Source organism: Cucumis melo, chromosome 10 (assembly GCF_025177605.1).
Source record: "Cucumis melo cultivar AY chromosome 10, USDA_Cmelo_AY_1.0, whole genome shotgun sequence".
In the NCBI taxonomy this organism is placed as follows: domain Eukaryota; kingdom Viridiplantae; phylum Streptophyta; class Magnoliopsida; order Cucurbitales; family Cucurbitaceae; genus Cucumis; species Cucumis melo.
In genome coordinates this window covers 7,786,724-7,808,806 of record NC_066866.1, presented here as the reverse complement: position 1 = coordinate 7,808,806, position 22,083 = coordinate 7,786,724, and the positions used below count along the sequence as shown (strand labels likewise).

Genomic DNA, 22,083 nt, shown 5'->3' with positions numbered 1-22,083 from the left:
AGGAACTTAATTATTTTGACCTTGTGATTAATTAAGGTTTAGAGTTATAATTATTTTATTTGGTTAATAATTGTTTTATTTGGAAAATAAATTTGGTAAAGTTATTTGGTGAAGATTAAAGATAGTTGGGTTGAGGAGAGAAAGAATTGATTTTGTTAAAGTTAATGGTGAGTTATTAATTGGAAAAAGAAAAAGGAAGAGAAGGGATGGATGTGATTTGTTGGAATTGAGATTTTTGGGAAAAGGAGTAAAGCATTAAATTAAAGCAAAATAAAATAAAATAAAAGGTTTTATTTTATTTAAATGGGGCATTGGGATGAGCAATTAATGCACCATCACCATCATCTTCACCAAAGAGAAAAAAAACAACCCTAGCAAGCTGCCGCCGCCGCCCTCCGCCAGTCACCGTCGCCGCCCTCCGCCAGACACCGTCGTCGGCGTTCACTGCAGACCAGCTCGAACAGATCAGCCGAGCCATGCCGCCACTCGTCCCGAACGAGTCGATCTGTTTAGCATCGCTCCCTAGTCGATTCACTCCGCCCCGATTCGATCCGCGTCGCTCCGCAGCCGACTCGCAAGTCGTGCCGCCACTCGTCCCGAGCGAGTCGATCCACTCCGCAGTCGATCCACTCTACGTCGCTTCACCCCGATCCGATCCGCGTCGCTCTGCAGTCGACTCGCAAGTCGCATCGCTCCGCCCCAATCCGCTCCGCGCGCCCGCTCCGACCCACCAACCACGTCCGCGCACGTCCGCTCGGCGCCCAAAGTCAAACCAGTGCCCTTCTTCCTAAGCCGACACCTGCCCTCAAGCCGAGCTGCGTCCCCCCTTCTGCCACAAGCCGAGCCGATCCCTGCTTTTCCAGTCGAGCCGCCAAGCCCTTTTGAGCCACCTAGCTTTTATCGGTCTTTTCCCCACCTGTCATTGGTAAGTTTTTGGTAAGTTGGTTGGGTTTTTGGCATACCCAACAAAGAGTAATTTTGGTTTTTAAATAATTTAATTTTGGATTAAATTAAATTATCTTTCTAAAAGGGCCGGTTGGACCAAAGGAAATTATTGCAACCTTGATCTGGGGTAAGTTGCTTCGAACGACTCTTGGACTTCGTTTCCATGAAGGTTAGGTTATAAATTGTTCCTAACCATTTAGGGCCTCGCTGCTTGGAAAGCACACTTTTTCTTGCTATTAGGACTCGTCGAGCAAATCTCCAGGTAAGAGATTTCTACTACTAGTTCTACGACTAGAATCATGAGACCGTATACACTTCCTGTTATGCACGTTGAGGACTAGACTGTATAACACATGTAAATTAATGAGAGCATGATGTGACTGATGATGTGGTTTGATATGATGGCATGGTATAATGTGATGACATGGCTTATTATGACTGTATGTTGGATATTGTGATGAGATGTGAGATGATACTTAGACTGATATGATTACATGATGATGTTATGTATGTATATGCTATGGTTAGGGTACCTGTTAGCTTAGCCTATTAGAGTCGTACCTGCATGGGTGTCCTTCGGGATCACCACCTATTTAGGACTGCGTAGTCCGACGGGACGCCAGTCTAGCATGGATATAGATATGATTCGAGTGATTCGACGGGATCCTCGCAGCCCGATTGTCTTAGTGTTTCCTCTGGGTTCGCTACAGACCAGTATGTCCTAGGTGCTCCCGTGGGACACTGAAGACCAGATTTTCGTTCCTATGGGAGCGCATGTTGCACGTGTTCGGAATGTGCCAGTTATTAGGTACCATTTTCAGGACTCTAATAGGAAGTTAACAGGCACCTAATGGGACTAGTAGTGGGTCCCTTACTGAGTATTTTATACTCACTCTCTCCATGTCATGTTTTTCAGGTAGAGGCCGAGGTAAGGGCAAGGGCAAGCTGGCGAGCGACGAGAAGTGACCGTGGCGAGCCATAGGGATTTCTGCTTCTACTTGCACCCTGTTTTAAACATGTAGTACTTGAGTTTTATATTTCTTCTTTATTTACTATTTCGTTTCTTTAAAAGTAGATAGGGCTCGAGTAGGATTTTAATATTTGTTTATATTTCGCACATTACCTTGATTTGATTTTTATAAATAAAATTTTGAGGTTTTATTCATTTTAACCAAACTTTATGACTTAAATTATGTTATTTACATTTAGTAATGACTTCAGCTGAGTATAAGGAGTTGGGTCGTTACATCATATGCTTCATGCCCAGTGACACAAGTTGTCTCGAGTCCCTTTGCCTTTGTTGTTCTTACTCGATAGTACCTCGGTCGGATGTTTGACTTCGGGAGATACTTCGCCCCACGTGGGCGGTCCACCCGCCTCGTGAGCATAGGGAGTGGATATTTGCACCGAACTGTGAGCTTACTCTGGATACGGCGGTCCATACGCTGTTGTAGGCTTCTGTCCTTCTTCTTCAGAGAAAGGACATGGACTCCATACGGAGCTTGTACAGGTCTACTAAATCTTGCATTCAACAACATCTTTGATGGTTTCCGAAGTTTGACAAACTTCGGCGGCACCATGCGATAAGCATTCTTTGCAGACGCTTTTACCTCTGGCAGCAACTATATTCCATGGTCGATCGTCCTTCGCATCGACAAGGATTTGGGCCAACTGTTTGGCATCACATCATGGCACTTCTCTAGGACACACAGAATGTCTTTGGGGACTGTCTCCCCTTGCTTTTCCAACGCCCCAAGCAGGATTGCCGCGGATGGTGGTTCCTCTTGGGGGGGACTCTCGTCTAGTTGCATGGCCGATATCATTTTAAACCCGTTAGGCTAACGAATATCTGCTTGTACTACCGTGGGGAACGATCGAGTAATCGCTAGACATTTGGCTGAGGGCATTGGAATGACTTGATGTTCATGGAGGAACTCCATTCCCAGTACTACATCAAAGTCGTCCATCTTTACAACCACAAAGTCTACGGGGCCTTTCCATCCTCCCAACTTTATCGTCGTTCGCTTCACTAGTCCGACGATAGGTAGGGCAACGGAATTCACGGCCTTCATCCTTCCTGAATCCTTCTTCCAACGGAGCCTTAGACGTCTAGCTTCTGCCTCTGTTATGAAGTTGTGGGTTGCACCAGAATCGACCATAGTGCTCTTAGCCTACTTTTGGTTGATCCAGGTGTCAACATACAATAAGCCCCCTTTTGTTGGTACATGTCTCTCTTCTGACTTTTTCTGGAGAGATGACATGTATTTTATGGCCCCTATTCGAGTCTTTTCGCTCCCATCTTTGTAGCCCATTTTGTCCTCAACTTGATTTCACTTATCGTCTGAATCCGCGATTAATGAGGTCTGAAATGCATGGAAGTCGACTTTATTCGGGCATTCTCTTGCCAGATGTGGCTTCCCACATATGAAACAACTGAGGGGACGCTTGGGTGGGCTTCGGCTATTCGGCCTTCGCCATGTGTTCTCTGTGTTTGACTGGTGAGATCTGCGGTCTTTACCAGGACATTCGTCTCCCCCAATAGCTTTGGAAGAACTCGGACGACTATTCCTATTCCTTCTAGGTGAGGAACTTTGGTGACGTCTCACATCTTCAGAGTCACTTGTCAGATCAAACAACCGTTCGGCTGCTGCATAAGCTGACGTGAGGTCTTGAACCCTTTGTTCATACAACTTGGCCCTTGCCCACGGTTTCAGCCCTTCGACGAAACAGAATACTTTGTCTTTCTCTGACATATCGCGAATGTCTAACATCAATCTCGCGAACTGTTTCACGTACTCCTAAATCTCGCCAGTGTGTCTTAAATCGCGCAACTTTTGTCGAGCAAGGATTTCCACATTCTCGGGGAAGAATTGCGAACGGAGTTCTCTCTTCAGGGCGTCCCAAGTATCTATTGTGCAACGCCCTTCCTATATGTCCACGTATCGGGACCTCCACCACAACTTGGCATCTTCAAACAGATGCATCGTTGCCAATGTCACTTTAGCTTCCTCGGTGACGGTGTTTGTAGCCTTGAAGTACTGTTCAAGGTCGAAGATATAATTCTTTAAAGCCTTTGCATCTCTTGCCCCACAGAAGGGCTTTGGTTCCGGGATCTTTACTCTGCTAACCGAAATTGCTCCTCCAGTTAGAGCTTGGTTTGCCATTGCTCGCATCGTTAGATTCAGCCTCGCGTTCACGTCTGTGATTTCATTCCTAATGACATCGAGGGTGACTCTAAAATCCTCCGACATCTCGTTTATCATCTCTAATAGTGTCTTTTAAGAGCTATCTGGCTCGCTGACATGTTATTCCATGTGGCCAGCAAAGCCTGATGAACTGTCTCCATGCTCGTAGTTAACAGTTCTTCTGACGCTTATGTTTGTTTCTAGGGTGTCGACTCTTGCCAACAACTCTTGTATTGGTAACCCTTCGACACGGCCAGCTACCACATCGATTGTATCAGTTTTCTCGTAAATTTCATCGAGACGAGACTCCAAGTAGCGGATGGAGTCGGGAACTTCGACTAGGTAGAGCATATGCTCTTCTAGCTCTGCTAGTCAATCTTTCTGGGCCTTGCCCGATGGATTCGCAGACGACATGTTTTAGTCTTGTCGTCAATTAGCCAATTTGGCTGTGATACCACTTGTCACAATCGTAACTTCTCAACACAATTGTGCAGCACTTGTTTAGCTCGATCAACAAGTCAACCGTTCGAAATTCGGAATCTGCGGACAAACTCACGGTATGATGTAGCCTCCCTCCACGTTCTTGGGAAAATGTTTTTATAAAATGGGAGAGAGAAAGTAAATAGTTGAAAACATCATAAAGAAAGCATTGAAGACTGTCAATTGCAAAGAAAATAGTTTAGCTTGCAAAGAGGACAAGGCTTGGGCGGGGGTCGGACTAGTCATGTACCCCCTATAGTACATATTGAGATTTTTGGCCTTGGCAGACTTGCATATGAAAAAGCCGAAATGTCACACTGTGGCTCGGCGACACGAAAACGAAAGAATTAACCTAGACTACTTTCAAGACATAAAGATAAAGTGATTTAGGGGTATTCGGGCATACGGCCATAGGTAAATAATACCTTGGACAAATATGCCCTTGACACTGGGCGCTATGGGGTTTCGCGATGCTACAAGACAAAAGGCTTTTGGTTTCTTTTGCTTCCTCTTTCACATCGATTTGCTATAGTTGATGCCTAAAGACTTCGTATTGGCCCAAATTAGCTCCAAAATAGCCTTAGCACCACATTTCACCTATGAATTGCTCATCACCTATAAAACATCCAAACAAGAACGTAAAATCACGAAACGAGCTCAAGTTAAATGAAAATTGATAGCATATAGTTCATACGCTATCAACTAAATCTTTGGCTCATGACAATTTGATAAGATTTAGTTAGAAGCAATAGGTTAGGTTAGCCTGTTAATCTACTTTGATGAGCATTGTTCTAACCAATCTAGAATTGAACCTAATGAATGTAAATTACATGCATGAAAATTAGGGATTTCACCTAAGGATCTCTTGATCTTAATGCTATTGGGAAATCCAATTATGCATGCTTAATCGTATTGGATTAGAACAATTAGAGCATTGGGGAAATTAGTTATCTTAAGTAATTAATTTTGTTAGGTGAAGGTTGCATATAAACAAGTAATGATCGTTCGATGAATAAATTCTTTGGATAGGGAGAGATCGTTATAACCCAAGCCAGACCTCTTTTTATTGAATCTTTATAATTTGTCTTCGTTTCATGCAATTTACTTTCTTGCAATCAATTTTAAATCAAAACACCTCCCTTCAATTACCTTGGATTGGAAATTGTTTTGTCAGAAGAATCAGTATGCTCTCTAAGTTCGACCCATACTGGCCACTAAGACTAATGCTTGATGTGTGATCCGATAAAATATTTGGCATGAATTTGGGCAACGAAATTTGTCTACTAACATGATGTTAGTATTAAGGGTGTCATCAAAGTCCTACATTAACTAGGTAAGTAGATGATGTGATAATCACGTAGAGTAGGACATTGAAGGTGGTCATTGAAGATGATTATCGTAGAGTAGGACATTGAAGGTGGTCATTCAAGATGATTATCAGAGGTAGTTGTCGGAGGGGGTCGTCATTAGAATTGGTTGTTGTAGTTTTATTGCTAGAGTAGTTGTCGAAGAATATTGCTGAAGTGATGGTCGTGGAGCAAGTCATTAGCTACGATGTCAGAATTGGTCATTAGAAAGACTGATAAAGAAAGAGGATGAGTTCGAGTTTTTTCGATAAATGTGTAAATTTCAACAGTGAATACGATTGAAATTGATGAAATTAAGATATTATTTAATCACAACTAGTGAAGTTGGTAGACCTGAATTGAGTTAATAATCTAACTTCACACAATTCAAGTGAATGCCCCGAACATGCCTAATGCTTTTGCCTTTTCTAATGAAAACATTAATTAAAGTGTTTAGCCAAATGTAGGATTGTGTGTTTGCATTCAAGCTCAAGGTTCTTCCCTCCTTTGGAATATGTTTCCATCACTTTAATTTGCACTCTTTGAATAGATTGAGAAAGATGTGGGAGCTAATTCCATTGATATAATAAGAAATTGATCGATTGTTGCACGACTATCGTTAAATTCCTTCCAATATTTTCTCAAACACTATAAAATGTACATTATGTTCTAAACTTCAAATTTTATTTTGTTTTTTCAACCATTTTGTTGTAATATGTTTTAGTACTTTTTTTTTTCAACTATTTTGTTATTTTATAAGTTCTTATCATTTATTTTTAATTAGTTTAATCAATTATTTGATATAAAAACTCTATTTTGTTTCATGGAAATTGGTTGCCCTGAAAGAAAGGTGTTCCCTTATCACACTGAACACACGGAAGCTTTTCAGTTTTCACAACATCGTCAGTTTTTCAGCTATCTTTGTCATTGTGACCAATGCTTTTGTTCATAATATATAGATAAGGCAAGTGTCCAAACCACACGACGTTCAAGAATCAGAGATTGAGGCTTGAATCGTGCTCCCCTCCGGTGAAGGAGTAGAATGTTCCAAGTCCATTCAATGTTGTTATTGGCTGCTGAAATTGTTCAAAACATGTCTGGTCTATCTGCAGTACTACGTTGTCACATCGATGATCATAGATGATTTTTCCCATAGTTATCAATGTGGAAGCATTATCGTTAAGGAGAGCTTTTTCTTCGTGCATTTCAAATTTTACCATTTCTTTTTTTTCCTTAGCCAACCATTTTCAGTTTGGTAGTTCTTCCTGTTCTCCATGTGAAGCCAATATATACGTTTACCATTTCTTTTTTTTCCTTGCTCTCTCAAGCACTGTTTACGTTCATGGATTTTATACATCAACATTCAATTGCAACAAGAAGCAGCACGAATAATCAGACAAAGTAGACACTTTTACCTCTCGAATTCACCAAATATACTAAACTGAGCTAAACTCATTATATGCCGAGTGAACATGGTTATTGCAGTACCAAATAACAAGAACAAACTAAGATGGATATATTAAAAGAGTTCCACTTCCAGAAGAAATCTACATCAACACTCTTCAGCTTTGAAACATAAGACTAGTCAAACTTGACTAACACAGAACAAAGTGAACCATACAAGCTTCATTCTTTGATCAAAATCTTGTAGACCTCTTCCAACTCTACTTCTTTATTACTATTATACTATGGTAGCTAAGCTTGTAAATGATAATATAATGTAGATAATACTGTCACCAAATCCTAGAACATAATCAAATAACTGAATGTTAGTAAGCTGGGATGATGGGATAGGAACAGAGCAAAAGTACATCATCTATTTTCCAAATCCATGGTGAAAAATACATCAATGATTGCCTGAAATCAATATGATGATCTGAAATATATCAAAAATGGAAGTAAACATTCATGAAAAACCACAAAACAAACGACGTACGCCTAGGTGTAACCGAGAGGATATTTTGGTATACCTGTGCAGGTGACAAATCCCATCATATAGGTGGAGCGTTAGTAATAAAGAGAGCCTGAAAACAGATTGCGGAGTTAAAAAATTTGTCTAACCATCAGTAACTCTTCTTTGTCAAACAGCAAATCCATGTAAGTTTGTCATACCTTTCCACCAGTTTCCTCTTGAAGCAGGGTTTGAATTACTTTCATTTGCATCATTGTCTTTTCCTTCTTTCTTAAACTGATAAAGGATTTAGTAATATCAGTATGTATATGAAGACAACAGTAACACTTTAAAGAAATATCGCATCATTATCAAATCTTTTCATGTCAGAAATATCAATCATGAATTAAAGGTAGGAACTAATATTAAGATTTTGTGAAAGTATAAGCCCTAAAATTGGACATTTGAAAGTATAGGAACTAAAATAGAACAAGTTACAAAGTGACCAAAAAGGGTATTTTCACCAAAAGGCTTAAAGTTTTATCCAAACACTAAAGTAAACTACAAGAAAGATAGCACGTGAGCATTTTTGAAATGCTTACATTAGGATGGGACTGTGAGGCGTTGGTTCTTGGGGAGTAATTTTCTTGGCCGCCATAAAAGATGGAAGAACTAAAGTAACTAGGTTCCATAGTTTCATTCTGATACATGGAGCTTTCATCTTTCCCACTTGCATCACCAGTTCCTTTTTTTCCATTTATAGTAGCATTATCTGAGAGGAGCAAAAGCTAGTTTTAAATAAATGGAGAAGTCAATATCCTTTGTAAAACTATTCAACAGTGAAAATTGTACGAGAGATTTGATTAGGGTAGACATGGTCTTCTTTTCCTTTGTGAGAGAAGTGTGATCAAGTTCATGTTTTAGAAGGTTAGAAAAACCTGGATTCCCAACTTCAGCAGTGCTAACTTGATTTCCAACATCCTTTTTTCTCTCTCTCTCTACCACCTAGAATCAGAGACAAAGTTCAAAGTAGACTTTACAATCCCATGAAAATTTTCATATAGAACAGAACAGTACAGGACCACTTTTGGGTTCCTTTAACAAGTACTTTCTATCTTTATTAGAAAGAAACCAAACTTGCATTTTTCTTTGATTCCCTAACCAATAAGCTTTCTTATTCCAATTCTGTCTAATTTTAAGTTGTCATATCATTCAACAACTTGAAACAAGCAAAACCAAGGAACTGCTAAAGAATGAAAATGACCCAGTTCAGGAAATCCATATCTAAAGAGAAAGAAAGAGAAAAACAGAGAAAGAGATACATTGAAAGGGAGAGATTAAAAAAACAAATCCAAGTAGTTGAAATTGAAGCACCAACCGGTGGCGGGAACATAGAGCCAAAATATCCAGTGGTGGATGTTGAAGAAGCTGAATTTGAGTCCATGGGACCAAAAATATGATCCAAACTTGAAGAGGAAGACGTAGCAACTTGCAGCTTCTTGCTTTCCATAGTACTAACACTGGGAACTTTCTCTGGCAGCTAACGAACAAAACTACTCCCTAGACCTGATAGTTATCTCTTAACGGCCCACACCTATATACATAAAAAGGAAAAATAAAAACAAAAGAAGAGAGAACTCGATAAGATTTTCCAGTCAGACAAACAAAAAGATAATATGCAGACAGAAACAGAAAGAGATGGAGCAGACCCACGTGAAGATTTCAGACACATAAGACCTGAAAACAGTTCGATCCCATTTATAAGCCCCAAAAAGGCAATGCAAATCGATGATTCTTCAGCTCCATGTGCCCACATTCAATTCTTCTAATATGGTTACAAGTGGTCCTTCTGCAATTCCCAGAATTCAATCTGCCACATGTCCCATAACAATCTCTTTGACCTGTGTCTTATCTCTGTCTGATGTGCATGTTTCATTGTCCCATCCAAATACATCAGTGGCTTCACAAAATCCCCCGGTTTTCCCCTGTCCTCACGAACTTTGCCTTATTGATCCTTCAAAGAAAAGGGGTTGTGGTGGCCTCGTTGGATAAGGGGGTTAACTCCCAAGCCAACTTGAAAGAATCCCATGTCTTCTGATATGCTAAATTCTTCAATAAATCAAATATACTCCCTCTTGCATCTCCTTCTAATATCTATGGGAGCAAATATTCTGAGAATCGGGAAGTGGAAGATATGGTTTTGGATAGCAGTAAGAAGGAGATGAGTTTGTGGGAATTTTCAATTCCCTGTGAATTATTGTTTTGACTTCTGAGTATCTGTAAGTTTTGTGATTGAGGAAAGTTGTGCTAAATTCGTAGAGAATTTTTAGGTGGCTATGGTGATCGGATGAACATGAAGGCATTCAGATTCAGATTCAGGGATAAGATTTAAAGGCAAGAATGATAACTGAACAAAGATACCGAGGAACAAATCCAGGAGAATAATTTAGGAAAGGATATTTTATCTTATTCAAGAGACTTCCTAAGGGAATAGTTGTCGACATTTTTTCTTTTAAATCATAAATTGGGTATTCAATAGATGAGAGATCATTTGATACAGAGAGTGAATTTCAAATTTTAGAACGTAGTGCTTGAAATTGTCATATTTTTATAACCTAATAAAAATCTAAGCAAAACAATGATAGTCCAATCACAGGAAGCACTGGCTTATTCACTGCGCAGATTGATTTTTTAAGATTAAATAGATGTGGTACTAAGATTTAATATCGTAGAAAATTTAAGCTCCTACAGTTACTCAAGCAAAAGTGATACACGTTCTTAGAAAGAGCAGATGTTTTTGTGCTCTTTTCACATTAAGGAAATTCTCAAACCAAATCATGTTATTATATCAAATATCATTTAGATTTCAAAATAGCTTAAAAAGAAGAATTTATTGATAGAATCATCAAATCACTTGGAATAAAAGGAAATTAAAGGAACTTCCCACAATACTAAATAAGCACATGAAGCTCTCATGATTATGGAATAACAAATGAAACAATGGGGCTCCTCACCAGATGCACTCCATCATCCCAGGTTAAGCTACCAGAGACCACCTTTCCGGCAACATCTGCTTTAGCCCTCACAGTCACTGTGAAGGATATCTTTTGTCCAAGAGAACGGAAAGAAAGAGTAGCAGGACGTACTGTAACTTTGAGCCCCGGCGGAGCTTTAATAACTGCCTTATAAGTTGAGACTGGCAGCCCGACATTTGTGACGGTCCTGTGGTAGACACGACTAATCAATCTTTGACTTGTAGAATTGATTACTAGACCAAAAGATGGATAGTTTAGATCTGATGCAGCTGTTTTTGTAACATCCGAACAGTTGCTATGGTCACCCGAAACAAGACGAAGATCTTTTGTACTATATCCTTGCCCACATAAGAACTTTATGTAGTCAAGCTCTTCAGCATCATAGACTAAACCAGGGTTAATGGCATTTACTGGATTTAAGTGACCTGCTCCATATGCCAACTCAGCATCTGTGTTCAACTTTGGACTCATGGGAAAAGCTGTAAAAGATTAAAGATTAAGGTTAGGCAAGTGCATATGGAACAATATTTAAAGCACTACTATCCTCAGTGAGTAGTGACATTGATAAGTTCGATAAAGGAGTGCCTAGAAACATCAGCTTTTAGTGTTACTTTGAAATTAAAAGTCCAAGTTAACCATTATTTGACTTAAATTTTATTTTAGTCTCTAAACTTTCCAACTTATTTTCGTTGAATGTATGATGTTCCAAACATTGCATTTTAGTCTCTAAAATCTTTGCATAAAAACTATTGTAGTCTTTTAATAATTTACTTCAGAAACTAAAATATCTGCTCATCTTATTTTTAAGTTACCTAATCGGTATATATCTTGATAAACAAGTGTTTGAAATGATACATGTAAAAGGTTAAGTATAAAGTTTCCAAATGGATTTGTATGTTTGTTAAACGATTAATTGTGAAGTATAAAGTAGTGTTCCAGTAAAAAAAAATTATGGACAACCTTTTTTTTATCTTTGACATTATAACTTTAATTGAGAATGAAGGAAAGAATACAATGGCATTCAAAAAGACAAGCTCCCTAAAAGAGAGGACTCCAATTTGTGTAAAATATAACCTACAGAATAGTTTAAGGACTACTGCATAAGATGTTAATGGAAAAGCTAAATTAATTTTTAATAAAAGTTTAGAGACTACAGCCTAAGATCTCAAAGGAAATTGGTTAAACCGGGCATTTTAAGACTAAAATGGAATAAACAAGAAAAATCAGATAAGAAATACGATTTAAGTTGTACTAAAAATATTAGGCTAAAACTATTACCACTTGTCATAAGTGCTGACTTAATAGCAGCTGGAGACCAAGATGGATGGAAGGATTTGACATAGGCAGCCGCTCCTGTTGCATGTGGGCAAGACATGGATGTGCCAGAGATTATGTTAAATGGAGCTATTCGTTTATCCCCTTCTACACCTGTGATTGATGTGGCTTCAGACCAAGATGCTATTATATCCACTCCTGGTGCTGCCAAATCAGGCTACAAGAGATTTCTAGAAGTCAAAATCAATTAGGACTTAGCTTACATCATGAGTTAACTTAGTCAGATGTGTTACCTTGAGAATGTCCAGCGTAATTACGTTAGGACCCCTCGATGAAAAGGAAACTACAGATGGAGCAGACAGATCCTCAATGGTAGTGCTCTTTTCTATGATAGCTTCTGGGTTGCTGTCAAAGTAAAAACACACGATGAAAAAGGACAAATTCAAAGCATTTTACGCTAAAATGGTCAAAATTGGCAATTGAATTGCAAGGTTCAAATTCTATTTTAGTCAATCAATGTTTCCGACTCGACTTTCAAATATTAGGTTTTAGTTTATCAATATTGAAATATCCTGCGTTAGATACTATGCTTTCATAAAATATGATTTTAGTCTTTAGCATTAACTTTTGTTAAACATTAAAAATAGTTCATATGCATTTTAGAAACTAAATACTACTTCAGACACAAACACCTTTTCATATAGACATTTTTTAAAAATCTCCACAAGAGGTGAGGGGAGGACTGTACCTTCAACCTCAAAGAAGGTAATAGAACTCTTAAACATTGAAATATGATCGAGTTCAAACTCTAAATCTATCTTGATATTTTGGTGACTCTTATGGAGGGTCATCCTTTTGGTGCTACTAAAAGTCAAAGTATGAATTGGTTGGCCTTTATGAGTGCTTAGTATGAATTGGTTGGTCCTTATGAGTGCCTTCTTTTGGACACCTGGTGCGAGGGCAATTGTCATGTTTTCAAGGATTATTCTTTCTCCTCTTTTGATAGGTTTATGGATTTGGTTTTATCTACAGTTTTTTATTGGAGCAAGGACAAACAACCTTTTAATCGTTTCAGTCTTTCTTCTATCGTCTCCAACTAGAAATGTTTCTTAAAATTGTCTATTGGATTTTGGGGTTTCCTCTGCTCCATTAATCAAAGAAATGTTTCTTCTACGAAAACATTGAGAAATGATCGAATTGCCTTAATGTAGACACATCTAATGATAAGATAAATGAATATAGTGTGTGCCTACCTATACATAACTTTTGAAAGTATCTTTTCATAGAAAGTTAATGAATTAGTTAAAAACTAAAATAGAATCTTAAAAATTGTAGAGACTAAATAAACACTAGAGTGAAGAAACTAAAATATAATTTAAATACTATCCATCCTTTCAGCGACGTGCCAATATACCTGTTAGATCTCAGGTACTGGAAAAGACTTTTTCCAGTGTGGAAGCTTATTAAGGAAACAGGTTGGGGAAAAAGAAAAGCAACGTCTTGGAAGCCAGAATCTAGCATTACTGTACCAACCGCACCACTACTCTGGGTTACATCTCCGCCACTGATCAAATCGCATATAACAATCTTTCCCTGAACTTTATCCACGTCCAAAGAGCCTGGGAAGCATAACCTGCATTTTAACACCAGCGTTCAATTCCTCTAACTAACAATTGCATAATAAGAAATAATTGAGCTTCAACTACCTTGATGTTGATCCATTGAAACCTGCAGTTGTATTAGGAGCATCACCAGCATGAATAAGTGGAAACAATTTATCTCCAAGTTCGAAGGTGTTCACAGAGATCCCCTAACAAACAGGTGGTGTGTAGATTAATCAATGACACAAACATAGCATCTTAAATCACGGATTGACCCACAATCTTAGGCTAGTGGGTTAGGGATTCCATCGTTTATGAAACATTCATGAAAGAATAAAGCATTCCAGGGATCACCTGAATGGATTCTCCATTACCCAAGGTCACTTTAGTCACAAACTTCCTATCGATAGTGCTAGCAGCCACCGATAACGACCATGGAGAAACATTAGAGAGACTACCAAGGTTGGGGCCAGAATTGCCACCGGAATTTGACGTCAGAATCCCATTCTTCATTGCATGAAAAGCCCCAATGGCAATTGGATCGTCTAAGTAATTGCTGGCGCCAAAACCTCCGACAGAAATGGAGATGATGTCGACACCATCAGCGATTGCATGGTCAAAAGCTGCGAGGATGTCGGCGTCGGGGCAACCATTCGACCAGCAAATCTTGTAGACAGCAATGCGGGCGGAGGGAGCGCCGCCCCGAGAGGTGCCGGCGGCGAGGCCGAAGAGGTTGGCGTCGGTGACCAAATTACCGCCGGCGGTGGATGAGGTGTGAGTTCCATGGCCTTCTGTATCTCTCGGAGAAGGACTATCTCCGATGACAGGCTCACTCCGAAAGAATCGAGCTCCGATTATTTTGCTTCATAAATTTGAACAAATATATGTTTAGGGGAAAAAGTTATATGGAAAAGGCACACTCAACGTCGTCGTTTGTAAGGGCAGTTTTATTTATGTCTCTTATACGATTATACGTAATGATAGTCGACAATTGACGGTTTATAAGGATTAGTCAAATTATGAAATATATATTGGTCGTTGGTTGGATTGACTTAAAAGCACATTTTTATTTAAATATTTTCTCCAAAAATGTTTAAACTACACATCCTAAAATGTATATCCACTATTACTTCGACTTTTTCAATTAACTTTTATTCGAATTGAGAATTTAAAAATTTACTTCAAACCCAATCTTCCAAACTTTATACCTTACTTTTACGTCTATCTTTAAATATATAAAAATGGAAACAATTTATAAATCTCCAACAATTTTATCATCTAATTACAATAAACTAGAATTTGTACCATCGTTTTTGTTTTAATTTATGACTCTACACTTATGTTTATATCACGTACCTTTGTTGTTGCCTCTTTTATATTTTCTAAATTCTTCGTTTTATTTAGTTTTTAGAGCAAAATAATTTTTTTACGAGACTTTTGGTTTATAGAGCTAATAAATTGAGTTTTGAGACTTTCTAGATTGTTTTTACGCATTGTATTGAAGTTTTATGTTTTATTTGATGGTTGAGAACATTAATTAGTTTAAGAATTGGACAAAATGAAAAAATAATAATAATGAGACTAAACTTCCTTCCAAATTGTTGTAACTTTTAGAAAAATCTGCTCTAAAAAGAAGTTAAAATTAACTTAAATTTGAAAAAAAAATAGGTTTTTGGTAAAAGAAGTAGGAAAAAAAAGTTTTATTTTAGATATAATAACTAAAATAGACATCATTATATCAACTTTCTTTGGTAATTCAAAATCATTGTTTAGTATTATAAAATTTATTGGTTATAGATTAATTTTAAGTATTAAGAAAAAAAATATTTTTAAAAATCATATTGTCCAACTTTTTTTAAAAAAAAAAAATCAATGTATTTAACCTGTAAAAAATAGATAAATAAATTTTATTGTGAAAGTAAAAAAAATTCAAAAAGAAATATTAATTAAAAATTCAAGAAAAGAGAAACAAAAAGCTAGTAGAATTGAATAAGGAGAATGTAAAAGCTACTAGAATTGTCTGACAGTTAAATAGTTAAATGTGTTTTTAGACGTGATTTTAACATATTTATTTTTAATCTGTTTTACCAAACTAAAAAAGGGGTTAAAGATATTTTTTCAAAAGGCTTTAGATAGTCGAATGTCAAAAGTAGCCATAAAGGAAATGAGGGTATATATATTCAGTTATTTGCAAATTGGTCTTTTCATACTCAAATTAACTTCATTAATGAATTTGAATATTAAGAAAGGTTAATGTAATCAACTCAAGTGGTGTTTGTATTTTTTAAACAATATCCAAAATTCGTTTGTATTTCTTGTTTTTAAAAAAAAAACCCTAATCATTATACCCTATATTTATAGTATAAATTTAAGAAATAATGAAATTACTTGTTTAGCCTAATATATTAATTAAAGATGTAAAAATGAGGATTACTTGTTGCATGTGAAATTATGAGCGCATTCGCCTTTCCATTTAGATGGCGGCGGGCCAAAGCCTTCATCGGAAAAGCTTTTAGATTCCGGCCAAATTCCGGTATCCAACATTCCAATGATCAAATCACTCTCCACCCTTTTTCTTGGAGCTTCTTGGAAGAAACCCATGAAATCCCATGATCTTGTCGTGTGAAGTTGTTTTTTTTCACTTGGAAACACAGAAACAACTCCATCCATCTCTGATAAATCCAAATTCAAAAAACCTCTTGATTAACTTTATTAAATATTACAACTTTTTTTAGAAGAAGAAGATGAACTCACCCGCAAGTTTTCGAGCCTCGTCGTCGTTGAGCCTGGCTGCAAAGCCGCTGAAGCTTCGGTGGTAGCTATACACTAGAGATTTTGATGCATCACTGAAATCAACAAAGTTGGTTTGAAGAGTTAATTAGTTAAATTGCCAAATTGTGTTTTTGTTTGAAGATGTTTAATTATGTTGGTCAAATTTTATGAATATATATATTTTGATCATTATATATATCAATGTTTAAAGAAAAGTTTTAGGATTTTCTACACCCATTTGATAGCCGTATGTTTATTTCTTATATTGATTTTTTTAAATTTTGTGTTTATCTTACAATTTCTTTACATGTTTTCACTACTACTTTTTTTTTTTTTAATAATTTTTGAATAAGTTTTTCCTTTCTTTTGAAAATTCCCTTGGCTTTTCAAAATAAACCTAAAATATTGATTACATGCAAAAGAAATCTATTAAGTACAGCTTATAAACTTAATCTAAAAATAAAGAGATTTATTAAGTCAAAAGTTTATAAACTTAATCTAAAAATAGGTTAAATTTTTAAAAAATAAAAAATAAAATGGTAGAATGACCCACTATGCTTTAAATACTTTATTTTTTTAAAAAAATTATATATCTCGTATAAAATTTTTAGTTATATATTTGATATGCAACATAAACTTTTAGTCACATTCTTTTCTATATGATGATATAGACTTGAAGTTGGATAAATGAATAGGCACACCTAAATATCTCGTTAAGTTGACGTATTTATAATACCCTAATCATTATCGAATTCAATAGAGATGCATTACTGATTAATCAAAAGAAATAAAAGAAAAGAGCTAGAAAAACATTGAGTTACATTCCCACTTTAAACAATAAAATCATTTAAATGTTATTCCATATAGTTATGTTTTTAATTGTATTTTAATCTATTAAAAATACCGATTGCCCTCTACCTCTTGCTAGAATTAAGAACCCATTGTCACTGACAAAGTGTTATCAAAAATCAAAATGCATTATATATATATATTTCATCAAATTAAAAGAAAGAAAGAAAAAACCTACTAGAGTAGGTAACATATGATTAAAAAAATCCAATATAACAAAACTTTTTCATTTTTAATTTCTTTATTTTTGTCCATAGAAAATTTATTGTTCAATTCCAACTACTCTATCTATTAGAACTTTTTAAACATTTTGAGAACTCTCTTATTGGTCAGTTTTTAAAATAAAATATTGATGATATGGGTTTGTTTATATTCATATTCTATTTTATGCTTTTAATTCATTAGCTTTTACGATAAACATTATTTTAAAATCTATAATTAACTACTGTAAATGTTACTTTAAAAACTATATTTACTATAGTTTTTTCTATTTTGTCTTGTCATTTTTTTATTCATTGTTATATATAGTGTGTATTATACCCTACTTAAACTAAAAATAGTTTACACTTCAAACACATACTATTATAAACTCAAACTAAAAAAATCTATATCTCAAACACATACAACTTATAACCCAACTGGAATAATTTAGGACTATAATAACTCACTCTTTGTTCCAAACGATCCTATATGTTTGAATACATTTCAAAATTGATTTTTAAAACCATTTTTGGATTATGTGACTTAAAACATATACTTTCTAAAAACAATAATCTCATTTTTTTCATATTAAATAAAGATTAAAAAATGTTTACAAGTAGAATTTGCTATGTTAAAAGTCCAACATGTATCGTGTAGTATATTTATAAAGAGAGAATTCTTATGGATAACAAAAAAACGAGTTGAAACTATATTTACGAAATAGCAAAAAATTTAAAATAGGCTAGAGAGAATTTCATAGATTTTGTTATATTACGTAAATAGTTTCTTTTTTTTTTTTTTTTCTATTTTTGAAAATGCCCCTTGTTATAAATGATGTGATCTAATATTACATCATATAATAATTATACTTTTTTTAACATGTTGATATTTAGTGGGCAACTACAACTAGTTTTATGATATTTGAAACCATTTGTTAAATTAAAATCTAATTTTTAAAATTGTTACCAAAATTGTCTAAAAACAGGATTTATAATACAACTATGTTTTCACATTGAGAATGCATTTTTTAAAAAAGTTTTCCTTTTAGATAATCCACTGCCAATTTAGGTATTGGTGGTTATAATTTAACTGGAATAAATATAAATAAAACCTTGTGGTAAGAACTTGCTGAAGCATGTTGGTGTGCAGTTCGGACGCAGCCAAGAGGCCTCCACCAGATGGTTTTCCCATGTACACAACATAAACCTGCTTCCTCTTTCAAACACACATACTTCATTTACCTCTCCAAATTAACTTAAATAATCATAGCAATTTTTAAAATTTGTGATTTTAATTACTTTTTTCAACTTTATGTTTAAAACTTACCTTACCACCTATATCACATATCGTAACGTCATTTCAGACTTATATAATTATTCTTTTTATAAAAAGAATATTGAAAAAACAAGAAAGATAGAAAGTACTCTCACACATCCCAACTAAACTAAGTTACAAAAATGATCCAACCCATAGAATATTAGGTAACATTAATAGAATTTTCACATTAATACAAAATACATACATTTTTAAAAACTATTTTGAAAATACACAAGTGAATATGACAAAAGTTGTGTATTATACGTACAATGTAGTGTACTACTTGTAGGGAAGAAAAAAAAAGTGAAAAAAAGGACAAAAGGCTGGTTTTTTTTATTTTTTATTGAGATTTAATCCAAAACGGTGAAATCAACCAAAAAATCATCTTGAAAACATCTCACCTCTATGTATTCTCTCCTCTATGTATTCTCTCCATTGATTTTGAAAATAGAATATCATACTTTTATCTATCTATCTCTCTCTCTCTCTCTCTCTCTCTATATATATATATATGGATATTTGACCCAAGACATCAGACATCACAATCTTTTATAAGATGTATGAGCTATATTTCTCATGCCAATTAGTTTTGGGTAAACTTTTAGTTTTCTTTTTTTTTTTTTTCTAAAACCTTTTTGGTTTAATGAATTTTGATATTGACTATATATTAGATAAACCAGAAGCTCTATCTCAAAACCAATTAATTTTTTTTAGATAACTCTATATTTATCTAACACACATAGTTGTACTTTCATTTAAATTGATCAAAAGCAGAAAATAGAAAATATTTCACAAACACTAACTCTATCTTTTTAAAGAAACAGAAAGCGAAAACCAAAATCAAATTAAATGCGAGGAAATGAAATAAATAATGAAAATGAAAAATGAAAAATGAAAAATGAAAAATGGTATGCCTTTCTATCATCATCAGCTGCTTGGGAGGTGATGAAAAGCAAAGTGAAAGCAAAAGTCATTAGCAAAAGCCTCCAATTGATAGAGAACAATAATCCATGGCAACGTTCCATTAGTACTTTCAAACCACACCTAATAATTAAGCTTATTAGAACCCTAATCTGATATTATTACTTATTGACGATGGTTTTGCTTTTATATATATAGAAAGAAAAAAACTGAATCTTTGGCCATCATTAATTTAATTTCCTTACTTTGGAGTTTTCTCAAACTCATCCAACCAAATCCATTTCAGCCGGCAAAACAACAATGTTTTATCCAACATTACAACAACACTTCATTAAATTAGTCAAATCAAAGAGCAAAAAGAAACATATATACATGGAAGTTGACAAAGAAAACCTTGAAACTTCAGAACAGAGTATTTTGTTGTATGTTGTTCGATGTTAGCCATATATGTGAAAGAAATTAAGCTTTGCCCCATGAGCTCTAACATTGATTTCTCCCATCATTACTTAAATGTTATTAATATTAGTTGGAAAATATTGATTTCTTAAATTTAATAAAATATATATGACTCGTTATCTTTTCAAATATTTCGAAAAATATACGCTTTTCCTATATTAATTTAGTTGAGATGTTTGAGTGTATCTACAAATCCCAACACTTATACTTCGTTAAAAGAATAACAAAAATAATTGTATTGTAAATATAATGATATCTTACAAATTTAGATATCCATAACCTACATAGTTTACAATTTTCATATAACTCTCACGTTCAATTCCATATTGTAACATCCATTCCATTGAATTCCATAATGTAACTTATACCATAAGATGTCCTATAAATAGAGGAGTGTGGTGTCTTTGTAAGAGACACCACAATTGAGTTCAATTGTCTTCTATTCTCCCTATTCTCTATTCTTCTCTTTGTTTTGTTTCATTATTCTTTATTTCATAACACGTTATCAGCACGACATTCTACAATTTTATTATTTGCAAAAGGTAGGTTATAATATTAGTTTCTTTTATGGTATTTGTGAATGTTGCATGAAACAATCTGTGCATACAACATGCATAGTTTAAATGTTTGAGAATGTAATATTTTATACCTATTGCATGTTGTAATTTTACATATTACGTTTACATGGTTATTGTTTGTTAAAAAAATATTTTTAGTTCATGATAAGATTATGATTTAGTTCATCTTTAATTTCTTTATGATTTATGTGATTGTTTATGTTTAGTTTTTATATAAATTATGTTAAGATCTATGTATAGTTTATGAGTTCTTTATAATTTGTGTTTATAATTTAGTTGTTTACTTTCTATTAGTATAAGTTTTGTAATTGTTTTTATGATCTAAATGCTTTTATCAATTTACTTAAGTATGTTGTAAAATTAACATTTTTTATGTGTATTGTTGTTAATTTTCCATAATATGTATACATAATTTTTATTTTAATTATTGTCCATTAACATGCATGTTTTGAATTATTATATATGGGATCCATTGATTTTTGTATCATGTGCATAATATGATATTTATCTAGGTTGTCTTAGAATGCATGTTTGACATGTTTATTAAATTTCAAATATAAGTTAGTTCATTTGTTATTTGTTATAGTTTTACCATGTCAAGTCTTACCAAATTAAAATTTCTAGCTCTTGATATCAATGGTGATAATTATTTATTATGGATACTTGATGCTGAAATTCATTTTGATGCCATAAATCTTGGAGAAACGAATAAAGAAGGAAACACGACTTCAAGTCAAGAAAAGGCGAAAGTCATGATTTTCCTTCAACATCATCTTCACGAGGGACTAAAGATTGAATATCTTACGATAAAAGATCCCTATGAACTATGGCAAAGTTTAAAAGAAATGTATGATCATAAAAAAAAAGTGTGATTCTTCCTAAAGCTCAATATGATTGGATGCACTTAAGGTTGCAAGATTTTAAATCAGTAAGTGATTATAATTCTGCATTATTTAAAATTTGTTCAAAATTATTGTTATGCGGAGAAAAAGTTACTAACGAAGATATGTTAGAGAAAACTTTTTCAAAATTTCATGTCTCGAATATGCTCCTGCAGCAGCAATATCGAGAAAGAGGTTTTAAAAAGTATTCCGAACTCATATCATGTCTTCTTATGGCTAAACAAAATAATGAGTTATTAATGAAAAACCATGAATCTCGACCAACTGGAGCAACACCATTCTCTGAAGCGAATGTTGTATTTTTAAATAATATTAATAGTCGAGGTCGA

At 34.7% G+C, this 22,083-nt stretch overlaps 2 protein-coding genes across 6 annotated transcripts; both read right to left on the bottom strand.

Annotated features, from left to right (window-relative positions):
* Window positions 1–7,448: 7,448 nt before the first annotated feature.
* On the bottom strand, window positions 7,449–11,010 carry LOC103502653 (uncharacterized). 5 transcript variants are annotated; one of them, XM_051090492.1, is made up of 7 exons: window positions 10,862–11,010; window positions 9,226–9,441; window positions 8,786–8,852; window positions 8,450–8,619; window positions 8,069–8,144; window positions 7,927–7,980; window positions 7,449–7,699 (listed from the first exon to the last, which is right to left on the bottom strand). In XM_051090492.1, the coding sequence occupies exons 2-6, from the start codon at window positions 9,355–9,357 to the stop codon at window positions 7,964–7,966; spliced, it is 462 nt and encodes a 153-aa protein (XP_050946449.1). In that variant the 5' UTR covers window positions 9,358–9,441; window positions 10,862–11,010; the 3' UTR covers window positions 7,449–7,699; window positions 7,927–7,963. The 5 variants fall into 5 exon arrangements, with proteins under 5 accessions (XP_050946449.1, XP_016903278.1, XP_050946450.1 ...); XM_017047789.2 differs by lacking the exon at window positions 10,862–11,010 and adding an exon at window positions 9,557–10,548; XM_051090493.1 differs by lacking the exon at window positions 10,862–11,010 and adding an exon at window positions 9,561–10,548.
* On the bottom strand, window positions 10,691–18,771 carry LOC103502667 (cucumisin-like). The gene is made up of 9 exons (XM_008466687.2): window positions 18,692–18,771; window positions 16,513–16,604; window positions 16,193–16,430; window positions 14,113–14,620; window positions 13,864–13,967; window positions 13,572–13,790; window positions 12,451–12,562; window positions 12,161–12,374; window positions 10,691–11,361 (listed from the first exon to the last, which is right to left on the bottom strand). The coding sequence occupies exons 1-9, from the start codon at window positions 18,769–18,771 to the stop codon at window positions 10,826–10,828; spliced, it is 2,103 nt and encodes a 700-aa protein (XP_008464909.2). The 3' UTR covers window positions 10,691–10,825.
* Between the last annotated feature and the right edge of the window lie 3,312 nt (window positions 18,772–22,083).

What these genes read in the sequence shown, in the direction of transcription:
- LOC103502653 (XM_051090492.1), bottom strand. Translation starts at nt 9,357, where the DNA reads ATGGAAAGCAAGAAGCTGCAAGTTGCTACGTCTTCCTCTTCAAGTTTG. An exon ending in GCTCTATGTTCCCGCCACCG is followed by an intron (nt 8,853 to 9,225) that starts GTTGGTGCTTCA and finishes CTCTGATTCTAG; the next exon opens with GTGGTAGAGAGAGAGAGAAA. An exon ending in TGCTGAAGTTGGGAATCCAG is followed by an intron (nt 8,620 to 8,785) that starts GTTTTTCTAACC and finishes TGCTCCTCTCAG; the next exon opens with ATAATGCTACTATAAATGGA.
- LOC103502667 (XM_008466687.2), bottom strand. Translation starts at nt 18,771, where the DNA reads ATGGGAAAACCATCTGGTGGAGGCCTCTTGGCTGCGTCCGAACTGCAC. An exon ending in GTAATGGAGAATCCATTCAG is followed by an intron (nt 13,968 to 14,112) that starts GTGATCCCTGGA and finishes CCTGTTTGTTAG; the next exon opens with GGGATCTCTGTGAACACCTT. An exon ending in TTACGCTGGACATTCTCAAG is followed by an intron (nt 12,375 to 12,450) that starts GTAACACATCTG and finishes AATCTCTTGTAG; the next exon opens with CCTGATTTGGCAGCACCAGG.